The sequence below is a fragment of the Ranitomeya variabilis genome, chromosome 7, assembly GCF_051348905.1.
Source record: "Ranitomeya variabilis isolate aRanVar5 chromosome 7, aRanVar5.hap1, whole genome shotgun sequence".
NCBI lineage: Eukaryota > Metazoa > Chordata > Amphibia > Anura > Dendrobatidae > Ranitomeya > Ranitomeya variabilis.
This window is the reverse complement of record NC_135238.1, coordinates 141,522,008-141,536,587: the sequence shown is the minus strand read 5'-3', so window position 1 is coordinate 141,536,587 and position 14,580 is coordinate 141,522,008. Positions and strand designations below refer to the sequence as shown.

Here is a 14,580-nt window from a genome sequence, read left to right as displayed (position 1 = left end):
TTTTCTATAGGGTTGAGATCTGGAGACTGGCTAGGCCACTCCAGGACCTTGAAATGCTTCTTACGAAGCCACTCCTTCGTTGCCCTGGCGGTGTGCTTTGGATCATTGTCATGTTGAAAGACCCAGCCACGTTTCATCTTCAATGCCCTTGCTGATGGAAGGAGGTTTGCACTCAAAATCTCACGATACATGGCCCCATTCATTCTTTCATGTACCCGGATCAGTCGTCCTGGCCCCTTTGCAGAGAAACAGCCCCAAAGCATGATGTTTCCACCACCATGCTTTACAGTAGGTATGGTGTTTGATGGATGCAACTCAGTATTCTTTTTTCTCCAAACACGACAAGTTGTGTTTCTACCAAACAGTTCCAGTTTGGTTTCATCAGACCATAGGACATTCTCCCAAAACTCCTCCGGATCATCCAAATGCTCTCTAGCAAGCTTCAGATGGGCCCGGACATGTACTGGCTTAAGCAGTGGGACACGTCTGGCACTGCAGGATCTGAGTCCATGGTGGTGTAGTGTGCTACTTATGGTAGGCCTTGTTACATTGGTCCCAGCTCTCTGCAGTTCATTCACTAGGTCCCCACGCGTGGTTCTGGGATTTTTGATAACCGTTCTTGTGATCATTCTGACCCCACGGGGTGGGATTTTGCATGGAGCCCCAGATCGAGGGAGATTATCAGTGGTCTTGAATGTCTTCCATTTTCTAATTATTGCTCCCACTGTTGATTTCTTCACTCCAAGCTGGTTGGCTATTGAAGATATATATATATATATATATATATATATATATATATATATATATATATATATATATATATATATATATATAGGTCCATATATATTTGGACAGAGACAACATTTTTCTAATTTTGGTTACAGACATTACCACAATGAATTTTAAACAAAACAATTCAGATGCAGTTGAAGTTCAGACTTTCAGCTTTCATTTGAGGTTATCCACATTAAAATTGGATGAAGGGTTTAGGAGTTTCAGCCCCTTAACATGTGCCACCCTGTTTTTTAAAGGGACCAAAAGTAATTGGACAGATTCAATAATTTTAACTAAAATGTTCATTTTTAGTACTTGGTTGAAAACCCTTTGTTGGCAATGACTGCCTGAAGTCTTGAACTCATGTACATCACCAGACGCTGTGTTTCCTCCTTTTTGATGCTACTCCAGGTCTTCACTGCGGTGGTTTTCAGTTGCTGTTTGTATGTGGGCCTTTCTGTCTGAAGTTTAGTCTTTAACAAGTGAAATGCATGCTCAATTGGGTTGAGATCAGGTGACTGACTTGGCCATTCAAGAATATTCCACTTCTTTGCTTTAATAAACTCCTGGGTTGCTTTGGCTTTATGTTTTGGGTCATTGTCCATCTGAAGTATGAAACGACGACCAACCAGTTTGGCTGCATTTGGCTGGATCTGAGCACACAGTATGTCTCTGAAGACCTCAGAATTCATTTGGCTGCTTCTGTCCTGTGTCACATCATCAACAAACACTAGTGACCCAGTGCCACTGGCAGCCATGCATGCCCAAGCCATCACACTGCCTCTGCCATGTTTTACAGATGATGTGGTATGCTTTGGATCATGAGCTGTACCACACCTTCGCCATACTTTTCTCTTTCCATCATTCTGGTAGAGGTTGATCTTGGTTTCATCTGTCCAAAAAATGTTCTTCCAGAACTGTGCTGGCTTTTTTAGATGTTTTTTAGCAAAGTCCAGTTTAGCCTTTTTATTCTTGATGCTTATGAGTGGCTTGCACCGTGCAGTGAACCCTCTGTATTTACTTTCATGCAGTCTTCTCTCTATGGTAGATTTGGATATTGATACGCCTACCTCCTGGAGAGTGTTGTTCACTTGGTTGGCTGTTGTGAAGAAGTTTCTCTTCACCATGGAGATTATTCTGCGATCATCCACCGCTGTTGTCTTCCGTGGGCACCCAGGTCTTTTTGCATTGATGAGTTCACCAGTGCTTTCTTTCTTTATCAGGATGTACCAAACTGTAGATGTTGCCACTCCTAATATTGTAGCAATTTCTCAGATGGTTTTTTTCTGTTTTCGCAGCTTAAGGATGGCTTGTTTCACCTGCATGGAGAGCTCCTTTGACCGCATGTTTACTTCACACCAAAACCTTCCAAATGCAAGCACCACACCTCAGATCAACTCCAGGCCTTTTATCTGCTTAATTGAGAATGACATAACAAAGGGATTGCCCACACCTGTCCATGAAATAGCCTTGGAGTCATTTGTCCAATTACTTTTGGTCCCTTTAAAAGCAGGGTGGCACATGTTAAGGAGCCGAAACTCCTAAACCCTTCATCCAATTTTAATGTGGATACCCTCAAATGAAAGCTGAAAGTCTGAACTTCAACTGCATCTGAATTGTTTTGTTTAAAATTAGAAAAATGTTGTCTCTGTCCAAATATATATGGACCTAACTGTGTGTATGTGTATATGTATATGTGTATATATATATATATATATATATATATATATATATATATATATATATATATATATATATATATATATATATATATATATATATATATATATATATATATATATATATATAAGCTCTGCTTGTCTTTCCCTGGGAGGGTCCTGAATGTAAAGGAAATCTGGATTTTTGCTATTTAATCAGTGAGCATTGTAATATGGGGCACAAGACCCTGAATGTGTCACTTATTGTGCTGTGTATTGTAGTTTCAATACAGTTAGTATTTTACCAGCAGGACATGGTCACTACAGGGCTAAATGTCACATTAAGTCCTATCAGGATAATCTGTGAAACACCCCCCCCCCCCCCCACCACCACCACTGATTGGCAGCTTGCAGACAATTGGTAGGGAGCTGCCAATCAGTGCTGGGGAAGGAGTTATACACAGCCCAAAAATCTTCGTACTGCTTCATGTACATCAGACAAAACAGATATGCTACAAAAAAAAAAACACCAAGCACCCCAGTAAGTGATACATCCCTGGAATCAGGCTTTATTGCCCTATATTATGCCACTCTCAGATAATACAGCAAAAGCCTGCTGAAAGATTCCCTTTACATCCACATGGAGTTTTTCTCTTTTTTTTTTGTTTGGTTTTCTCCTTTTTATCTGGTTTCTTCCCACACTCCAGATACATACTGTTTAATTGACATCCTATGAAACTGGTCCCAGTGTGTGAGAAATGTAAAATGAAGTTCTTAAATTGGTTGGTACATTTCTTTCTCACTAGGAATGTCATGTGCGGAGAATTTTTACATGAGCAACAGCCAAAGGCTTTACTATGGCATCATCATATTGCAGTAATAATGCACATAGCATCACTCTGTATATACTCTGATCTATTTGTCAGAAGACTCAAATAAATGTATATATAAAATCATAGAAACCTATGTTACTAGTAAACCACCAAGAAGTAATAGAAGTTGCAATGGGATTGTTGTGTTTTGAATATAGTTGGACAATTTACTGTTCGCTTCTCTCCATGATCTAATCCGATGAATAGAGCAGATTTGTCATTTTCTGGAGATGAACACAATCAGATGTCTGTCTTTAAATGCAGAAAAATATATTGTAAACCATCAGCTTTGCTTTACTTTCTTTAATTCACTTTTCAATGAAGAATGTTCGGAAGCCTTTTTTTCAATCCCATATATTTTTTCATTTGCATAATATTCTTACATACTGCAGTCTTGTGGGTGTAGTAAATTCATGACTTCAGCTCCATTTACACAGGCCGATATCTGACACATCCTATCAGTACGAGTCCGTCGTTCACAATAAATGTGTAATGTGAATAGACTGAGTGACTGAACATTGAGTCCAAAAGCGCTGGTTCTTCTGGCATTAAATTGTTTCGGTGAGCGAAAAGATTCTTGTTCAGTCTTTGAAAACTGTGTAATGCAAATAGAGATCGTTCACGAAGGAGGAGTTTGAAATACTAGTCCTAAGTATGGCTGACCGTATTCCAGGGCGATAGTTCAGTAGCAGCTGGAGCACGGGAACGAGTACAAATTGGTAATTCAATTAAATGTTTTTTGTACTGTATCAACAAAAATGTTTGTACAATACTTTATCAATGAATGTATTTGAAATTAGGATCTCTAGTGTTATCGGAACATTGGACACACTCCATTGAATAGACTTCAGATTATCTGGTGTGAACACACAGTGTACTGTTTGATCCTATGATGTAACAAACACTATTCAGCCATCTCTTTCATGGTTTTCATCCTGTGTAATCACTTGTCTGACATTGTCTGCTAGTCGTAAGGTACAATCACGTCAGTCATCATTTAAACGATTTCCGGCTCTTGTAAGCTAATCTTTATTCTGACTTCACTTTCTTAGGGCTCTGGGCCTGTTTATACGTGGAATAGAAGAGAACAGTAGAACTAAACGAGATGGCCTTTTCCAAGAAAATGAATGTATCGTAAAAATTAACACAGTTGAACTTATGGATAAATCATTTACTCAGTAAGTACATTGTGCTATTTCTATGTGGACCTTGTGCGGATTCACATAAAAGAACGGAGAATGATGACACAAAAGGTTTACAAAAGTACTAAGAACACTGCAAAAACAAATATTGTGATAGTGACATGTTAGGAGAGCGGTCCGACAACCTTATGGGCTGTCTAGTGGTATTTTATTAGAAATATTCTGTATATGGAACACTTTGGTTCCTTATATAGAATGAATAATTCATTTGTGGGAACACTAATTTTACTAATAAATGTAGGTATTTAGATACATAACATTTTCTTCATATACTTTTTTAATTTATATCTTGTTTGTAGGGCACAAGATATTTTCCGTAAAGCAATGAAGCATCCCAGCGTCTTAGTGGAGGTGGTCCCATCTCCTAACCGTGAACTGTATGAGAAAGCCACCATTTCTTCTCTCTCGAAGTTGGAGAGTCATGATGATGACGATGATGAGATTCCCAATATAAAGCCACCTCCTCCACCTATCCATGGGAAGTTGAATACAAAGATGATTGAGCAAAGTAATGACTCAGAATCTGCCCAGCCATTACATCCTTCAATAATTCCAGATTTGACAAGTCATGGTGCATACTCACCTCCACCTTTGTCACCGCTGGGATTTGGGAGCAAGAGATATAATAAAAGAATAAGAATTGATCTGAAAAAAGGTAACTTCTATAGTGTGCTCTTCAATGGATTGCACTGTAAGGGCCCAATTCATCAAGACCAGCATTGTTTACACAGGTTTTATTGAGGAGGTCTGCTGTAGTCAGAAGTTCCTAACCAATGAAGAAGCATATACCTCTTCTTGAATCAGGAACCCCAGACGAGTGACATGTGCCTTGCACAAATCCTTATCCAGTTCCTGCTCCAGTGTAGTGATCGTCGTCACTCGTAATGAATTTTAATGAGTGGTAGTCGCTATGCCCTTGTCCCACCTCAACTCTGCCTACTTTGTTGAAGCTGAGCAAAAATAGTGTAGAACTCCAAAAGTCGCATAATTTTAGCCCAACCTTGAGTTGTTTCAAAATCATGCGACTTTCCAAAGGCCATAATTCAGCTTTGATGAATTGGGCACTATGCCTTACAAAATATGTCTACTCGTATTAAGTAACTGGTTGGTACATCTGTCACATTTTTCTGTTGTTAATTTCCATTCCAGGACCAGATGGACTTGGATTTACAGTTGTCACAAGAGACTCTACTGTACATTTACCTGGTCCTATTTTTGTAAAAAACATTCTTCCCAAAGGAGCGGCCATAAAGGATGGACGTCTCCAGTCTGGAGACCAACTAATTGAGGTATGTATCCTGTTTGTTCTATTCTCCTTCTCTGGAAAACTACAGGAATTCAGAGTCCAAGAACATTCAAAATTCTCATTTAAATCTCATCATTCCTGGATTCATGAATAATTTATTGAACATATGTGGTTATACTGACTCATGGTAGGAGGAATTTTTCTGATCAGAACAAAATATGTTAGATAAGGAAAGATAATTTTGGATTGTAAATGATAAAGTTAACTTCTTAAAATGTAAAGATCTGTTTACATGGACTGACCGGTAGCACTGAATGATCGCTGCTCGGTAAATATATTACACTATATGTTGTACAGGATAGCGGATTATATTGCTTCAAGATCTAAGTCACTTAACCGACGTTCCCCTATTTTCTAAAAAAATATTTTTATTGTTGTGTTTCTTATTGTAAGAACTTGTTTACATCACTCATCTTTCTCCTGTTGGACATTGTTTCAATATCCATTTAGTCATAATAAATATTCTTACACAAAACAGCAATTTCATTATTATAAACCACTTGGGTTGTGTTGCTATAAAAGCTACTACCCAAAAAAACATATTATTGGGTCCAGCAAGTCATTATTTATACATAGTTCGTCTTTAAATTCCACAATTTAATTCCAAAATTATTTTATTAAAGAGGTTTTCCCAAAATTGTAAGTTATAAGCAACTTGATGATCGCTGGGGTCCAACTGCTGGGACCTCCTGTGAACCCAAGAATGGTCTCATAAACCCATAAGTTGAGGCGTAAAGCCCTGTGTTGAATGGTGCAGAAGTGCATATGTTGGGCCTCCACATTACTCATTTCAATGGGATTGTGGGAGATACCTGAGCGCTGTATTTTTCTTTCTTCGGAAGTACTATAGAAAATGAATAGATCAAAGATAGCAAACCTCTGCTTCTTTCACGATGGGGCCAATAAGAGTCTGGTTCTTGAAGTTCCAGAGACCTGTTCTTGGGTTGACTGAGAGTCCCAACAGTCAAGTCCCCAGCAATCATAAAGTTATTCCCTCTGCTTTGATTAGGGAATAACTTTAACTGACATGTCCATGTTTAAAAGAATCCTGTCATGTGAAAAAATGCTATTTGCTCGCAGTCATGAGGTTAATCTGCAGATTAATGGCATTCTAAAGTTGTGCAGCCTCCGCACTGAAAGACTGACTGCTGGGAAGAAATAAACTTTATTCCTCCTGGGAGCCTCCGGCTTACACTCATAGTAGGTCGGCTTCAGTCTCTGCTCAGTAGACATTGAGTGGTCCCTGTAACCACTCCATGGCACTGACTGACAGCAACCTCAAGAGGGCATAAGTGCAGAGCCAGCTGTCAGTCAGTGCCAGGATGTGATTACCGCTGCCGCTCACTATGTATTGAGTCTGCCGGGAGGAATAAAGATAATTTCCCCCTTGTAGCTGGGTTTTCAGTGCAGGGACCACACAGCTTTAGAATGCTATAAATCACATATCTGCAGGTTAAAGGGAACCTGTCAGACACAAAATCGAAGGTGAGGTAAGCCCACCAGCATCAGGGGCTTATCTACAGCATTCTGGACTGCTGTAGATAAGCCCCCGATGTATCCTGAAAGATGAGAAAAAGAGGTTAGATTATATTCACCCAGGGGCGGTCCCGATACGATGGGCGTCACAGTCCGGTCCGGGGCCTACCATCTTCTTACGATGACATCCTCTTCTTGTCTTCACCCTGCGGCTCCGGGGCAGGCTTACTTTGTCTGCCCTCAGGCTTACTTTGTCTGACCTGTTGAGGGCAGAGCAAAGTACTGCAGTGTGGAGGCGCCGGGTCTCTCTGACCTTTCCCGGCACCTGCACACTGCAGTACTTTGCTCTGTCCTCAACAGGGCAGACAACGTACGCCTGCGCTGGAGCCGCAGCGTGAAGACAAGAAGAGGACGTCATCTGATGAAGATAGGAGGCCCCGGACCGGACCACGACACCCATCAGACCGGGACTGCCCCTGGGTGAATATAATCTAACCTCTTTTTCTCATCTTTCAGGATACATCGGAGGCTTATCTACCTCATTCCAGAATGCTGTAGATAAGCCCCTGATGCTGGTGGGCTTAGCTCACCTTAGATTTTGGGGGTGACAGATTCCATTTAATAGCATTTTTTGACATGACATATTCCCATTAAGGCTATGTGCACACATTGCTGATTGTATTCATTTTTGCTGCGTTTTTTTGCCGCAAAAACACATGCACAACACAGCCAGTTGAATTCAATGGGATTCTGCAATGCTGTGGTAATGCTGCATATTTTTCCGCAGCAGAATCAGATTGCGGAAAAATGCGCAGCATGCTCATTCTTTTTGCGGAATCACGGCGATTCCGCATACATAGGAATGCATTGAAACACCCACTTTACACATTTGGCTATGCCCACCATGTGTAAAGTGAGCGCTTCATGTATGATGGTACCCAAGTCTGGAGGAGAGGAGACTCTCCTCCAGGCCCTTGGGAACCATATATCTGTTAAAAAAATACATATATATATATATATATATATATACTTACCTTCCAATGGCCCCCGGAGTCCTCCCACCACTCAGCGGTACACGTGGTGGCTTCCGTTCCCAGGGATGCATTGTGTGAAGGACCTGGGATGACCTCACAGTCACATGACCTTGACTAACGTCACAAAGGTCCTTCGCACAATGCATCCCTGGGAACGGAAGCCGCCAGGAGCGCCACTGAGGAGATCGGGGGCCGTCGGAAAGGGGAGAATAACCATTTTTTGAATAGGCAGCATCAATAGTAAAAAGTTGGTCACACTTGTCAAGCACTATGCTTGACAAGTGTGACCAACCTGTCAATCAGTTTTCCAAGCGATGCTACAGATCGCTTGGAAAACGCTAGCATTCTGCAAGCTAATTACGCTTGCAAAACGCTAGTGTTTAGCGGGAAAACACATACCAATTCTGCATGCGTTATACCCATGGCAGGGAGTTGCACAATTGCTACCAAAATTTCTGCAGCAATTCTGCAGCATGTGCACATAGCCTAACTCTTGCACTAACAAGTCGATGGTTAATGGAGTAACACAGAAGATATTATGCTCTGGTAACAATATACAGTGATATGAAACGTAGGGCTAAAGTAAAGTCTAGAATTATAAACATGACCATTCCGGAATCTTGTGTCTGTGGCCATCACCAAACTTTTTTTTCACAATTGTATTAGAAATCCTCAACAATCTGCATTTTCTCGCAGATTTCCCTACTACATTCAGAAACTCTTCTAATGGAGTTTCATTACCCTCCTTACAAATTGCTCCTTGTGTTTTGTCTTTGGCATATTTTTATGGAATATTTATAAATACAACTTTACACTCTATTTCACAGTAAATTTTGAAAATTAATGAAGTACCTCCTTTTATATTCTTGACTAAGTTTGAAATTCCCACTCACAATTTTTATTTACTAAAATATGTATAATTTAAAATAGAATTATCCTATGTAGAAGCAGTCGTATAGTATCCTGGTCCATACAATAAGAGTTAAATTCTAAAGAAGTGGGGGTCCAATCACAGAGACCCCCACTAATTGCCAGAACAGTCTTCTTTTGCTTCTCTTTTGAACAGAGCATCAGTGGGAATGGTGGCTTGCTGACTTCTATATTCCTTGACTATGGTACTGCTGGCATATTCTGTACATTGATACATGTGGACCATTAACTTAAATAAACAAACCAAAAAAATCAAGCAAAACAATTGATACATGAAAATCCACTGTAAAGTAAATTGGACAATATAACAATGATGTAGGAGGGGCATAGTAATGGATGGACACCTCGACATTCATTTAATGATTGATACATCACTTTGTTGTCACATAGTTGGTTTTGGGTCAAAACCCTAAATAGTACAATGGCGTTTGTCCACAATAAAACATGAAGAAATCCAATGAGGGGGAAATACTTTGCTTCCATAGCAAGAGACAAGATATATAGAGCGTGCGATAGCTGAACAAATCCCAGATACTGCTATGGATTGATTCAGATTGGCCATTCTCTTCCTTGATTGAACTCTGAACAAAGTTGGTAATGATTCTTTCATGTTTGAATGTTTTCTATGTTTTAGTTCTGTTTTCCAATTTGCAGCAATATAACCTCTCCACTCCGTGCTCCCTGTTCAGCATGCTGTGAAATGGCTTTGCCTGTGCTGGTGGAAGGGTCAGCTACATTATAATGGCAAACAGCTTGTATTATTTTGTCATAAAAAAGTGCTGGATTTCTCTCTCCTGACTATGCAGTCCGAATATTATTTTCTTGGAATACTTGCTCTGTCTTCTACATATGTGTCACAAACTGATCTGTGCAAATTGTCCCATCAGAAAGGAAGACGACTTGATCTCTAGTGCCACCTGTTAGACATAGCAATCCTGAGAGTCATTGACCCTTCCAGTAGGTGGCACTAGAGTACAACTGCTCTTTCTCTGTGAAGAGGCAGTTTGCATACTTAATTTCCCAGAGAAGCTTTGTATGGCCTATAAGTCTCCTTACACACGTTAGAAACTGAGGTGTAATGATATAAATCATCATTGATGTACATATGAAATTAAAAGCAGTGAAGATTAGAAAATGTTTCTCTTACCGACTTTATCTATGAGCTGTTTTTGATGTTGTCGTCCTGCCCTGCTTGTAATAACGATCTTATCTTCTGGATCCAGCTGCAGAGAAACAAATGCATCCTAATAATTTTCCCTATAGTGAAACTGTTGGCAAAGAGAGGCTGTATGTCCATGAAAGCTCTGCTTGGTCCCGAGCAAGGGTCACTCTACACTTTGGCTCATAGATATGTGTGATGAATGGAGAGCCCTAATAGGTTTCTCCAAAAAGAATGGATACCTTATTTACCTCTTTATAGCCCGTTCCTGACACTCCCATCCCCTCACTTCCATGCTGTTTTCTCTCCATTAGGCGTCTTTGGTCACATATGTATGTAGTAGTACTCTGAGCCCAACCACACCTCAGCTGTACGTTGTATGATAAAGCCTCTGCTTGGACAGATCTAGGCAGTTCCTGCAGCTTCCACAAAGCCAACGTATAGTGCAGTGATGTACAGGGATTATTACTCTTCACATTAGTATCTGCTCCCTTTGGATCTTACAAGCTATTGATCTACTAGTATGAGCGTCCGTAATAGCCTGTATGCCAGCATGGTGCACTAAACATACCCATGTGACTGGCACATAGGTAGGTAGATAGAATAATTATATTGGTGCAAGTATAGCGCCAATTAGTCACCTTCTCATTGACGATAGGGGCGTGAGAGAGGGGTGACAATATTAAGTGATCATATCAATAACCACTATTGTGGAGCACAAACAGTATTTTTGGCCTGTAGTTGATTAAGGCACCACTCCAACGTTTTGTTTTTTCTTCAGCACTAGAGTGGTGCTCTAGTCCCCTGCCCCGGCGTCCTCACTGCTTTTCAGTGCTGCTCCGACCATCTTTTAAGCACAGCTTCTGACTGGCCGTAACTCACACACTACTTTACAAGCTCTCAGTGCAAGTCTATGATAGCCAGAACAAGGCCAGAACAAGGCTTTCATAGAATTATACTAATTAGCGGCCTCCGGCTCATTCTATCAAACACTCGAGCCGCCGGGAGGTCACAAACTGCAGGAAACGGACCAGAGCGGTGCGAAAATGGATGAAAACACCAAAAGGTGAGTATCAGACAAGGAGACTTGGATTTTCAGCACCATTCCAGGGGCGAAATTTAAAAAAATGCTGGAGTGGTGCTTTAAGTGCTTCATGGAATATCGCTCCTGGATAGACGCTTTGATCCAGGCTGGACTGCTGATGTCAACCCAAAAAATGGATAAACCTAAAACTTGGATAGGGAGGAAACCAATTAAACAATGTATTGTAAAATGACCAATAATGTATAAACACGAGAAGAGGGGCAATAATATTTAAGGAATAAACAAAGCCATTATTGGAGGTGATTGGGAAAAAAGGGACACTATACAATGGTACCCCCACACATACAAATAAAACCAAAAATAAAAAAAAAAAACAAGTGAGACATAACTGAGTGAATCAACACAATAGGGACCACGTAAAAAATTATTACTAGGTATAAGGGGACTGAGTGAATAATAATAAATAATACTCCATTACAATAAAATGCATAAATAATTAGAATTATTGATACAGTCCCACATGGATACACTATTAAATAACACACCATGACTATAAATAATAAATATACTAATTAAAAAAACAAATAAATAATTGACACCCTGTATGCAATAATTTTATGTAATATAGCTACTGCTCACACTCACATAGTCCAAATGAAAAAAAAAATATTATTAATGGTTAAATATAATTGTCTGACACAGTATGTAGTGTATAGAGGTATAAACAACTACCTCTCAGAATCTCCTAAACTCATAATGGACCATGAAAGCAAGGAGTAAAAACCCAAAAGAGATTCTATCCGTCAGTATGCCGAGCATATGTGTGGCAGGGGAATATATTACCTGAAAGTTGGTGTGATGGTGGTCCTGGAAGAGGTGTGGTGCACGCCCCTACGCGCGCTTCGGAAGATCCTTCATCAGGGATGAATAATATCGCAGCATGCACTAGTTTCTAATGGATGTCAGGTTAGACGTGTTCACTTAAGTCTATGGGGGTCTGTTGAAGGGAATCTGTCACCATGTTTTTGCTACCCCATCTTAGAGCAGCATAATATAGGAGCAGAGACTTTGATTCCAGCAATGTATCACTTACTGGGCTGCTTGTTGCAGTTTTTGTTGTTGTTGTTTTAGTCTATTTTATCTGTTGTATATCTACCACTTTTGTTAGTGCTGAGCCCTATATAACGCAGCCCACATCACTGATTGGCAGCTTTCTGTGTACACTGTGTGTAAGGAGAAAGAGGCCAATCAGGTGTGATAAGATTATAGAGAGCTCAGGAATATGGAGGACTACATGGCAGCAGGTTTACTAGGTTTCCAGGGATAATATCCTGCTGATAAAACAGGTATTTTAGGAAAAGTACAGAAATCAGCCCAGTAATTGACACATCACTGGAATCAGAGTCTGTTTCTTCATTGAACTGCTTTCAGATTTGGTGCCAAAATCCTGGTGACAAATTCACTTTAAATGGAAAGGTAAGATGATAAACTTGTCCCCTTGCTTAGTAGGTCAGTAGGTGTATATATTAATGTATGAATTAACATAACCATTTGTGCAAGTTCAGACTGGCTGTTATTTGAAGTTTGTTTTGTTGCATTTCATTCCCAAACTCTACTTTTGTATCATTTTGTATTTTATTGTCTCCCTCTAGATACCCTGATTCCAGCAATGTGTCAGTTACTAGACTGCGTGTTGCTGTTTCATTAAACTGTGTTTTATCAGCAGAAGATTATCAGTACAGGACTAGCTGTTAAGTGCCTCCTAGTCAACTGATCTGTGTAACCCTGCCCCTACCACTGATTTCTCTCAATGTACAGTGTACTCAGAAAGCTGCCAATCAGTGCAGTGGGCGGGGTTATACAGAGCTCAGCATTAGAGCACTGCTAGATCTGCAGCAGAGAAAACAGGAATTGTAACAAAATGACATCAAGCAGCCCAGTAAGTGACACATCACTGGAATCAGAGTCTTTGCCCACACATCACACTGCTCTCGGGTTACATAACACCTGGTGAGAGCTAACCTTTAATAAACTGTCCTATACGCGTGTCTGCCGTATGATGTGAATATTCCTATATGTGATGCATTTTTAAGGTGGTGGTTTAGTCTCTCTCCACCTATTTTACATGTCTTCTTAATTTTAGTGAAATAATACAAATCTTGTGAATGTGTAATTCTATGAGTATACTGTATATATTTCTTTATGTAGGTTATAGAAAAAATGATGTAAAAGTATAATTATATTCAGCTATAGTCTGTGAATTAACTTACCGGTAGTAGTAAGCTCTTGATGTAGACAATGTCGGACTAACCGTTACATATTCTGTCCTGATTTAGGTGAAAGGCCAGGCTATTGTTGGCAAGACCCAAGAGGAGCTGGTGGCCATTCTGAGGAGCACCAAACTAGGAGAGACGGTTTCTCTGGTGGTGGCCCGGCAGGAGGATGCTTTTCTGCCCCGTGAACTGGTAATTTCAATAACTCTGCATTATTGATGTTTTTTCCCTGTCAGACTGACGGGGTCTCAGTGAGACGGCCGTTCCATAGTCTGCTAGCTCAGCGTACACTATATCAGAATCAACAATGATTTACTATCAGGCCATGAAATTTGATTTTCAACCCCAGGTGACATCATAAGCTATGGGATGTGATGTTGTCACGGGTATCACACAGCTCCTGATTTATGGAGAAGTCCATGAATATATCCAACTCTGGAGAAAATGGCTAGATGATTTAAAACCACCATGACAAGTCGTAAAATGTAACCCTGCAGGATTTAAAAGGCACGGCGGCGAGGTAAAGTGGCACGCTGATCTGATCCCAGCATGATAAATGCCTGCTTCGGCTTGTCACCTCTTATTGTGTTACTCACATGGATTCAGGAGACTCTGTGTGTAATTCCTAATAAGACGCCTGATATTCTGTAATTAGAACACATTTCTCACCGGCGATCGATTTCACAGGCTTCAGGGTTCCTTTTCTTTGTCAGTTATTTCATACGAGACCACATTAGCATTTGTGAGGAAGTTACACCAGCATGTGTGGACGCGTGTGAGCTGACCAAACACATGGAATAGGATCGCTATAAAGTATAGCTCTGAGGGAGACCAGAACGCACGGACTGTAG

General features: G+C 40.3%; 1 protein-coding gene across 8 annotated transcripts in view; it reads left to right on the top strand.

Moving 5' to 3' along the window:
• The window catches only part of PARD3B (par-3 family cell polarity regulator beta), a 2,038,921-nt gene that overhangs the window by 582,290 nt on the left and 1,442,051 nt on the right, over positions 1 to 14,580 (top strand). For all 8 annotated transcript variants that reach the window (XM_077271962.1, XM_077271960.1, XM_077271958.1 and 5 more), the window contains exons 7-10: positions 4,357 to 4,482; positions 4,806 to 5,161; positions 5,656 to 5,795; positions 13,793 to 13,921. In XM_077271962.1, the coding sequence (XP_077128077.1) occupies positions 4,357 to 4,482; positions 4,806 to 5,161; positions 5,656 to 5,795; positions 13,793 to 13,921 (751 nt within the window). The remainder of the gene's footprint in view (positions 1 to 4,356; positions 4,483 to 4,805; positions 5,162 to 5,655; positions 5,796 to 13,792; positions 13,922 to 14,580) is intronic.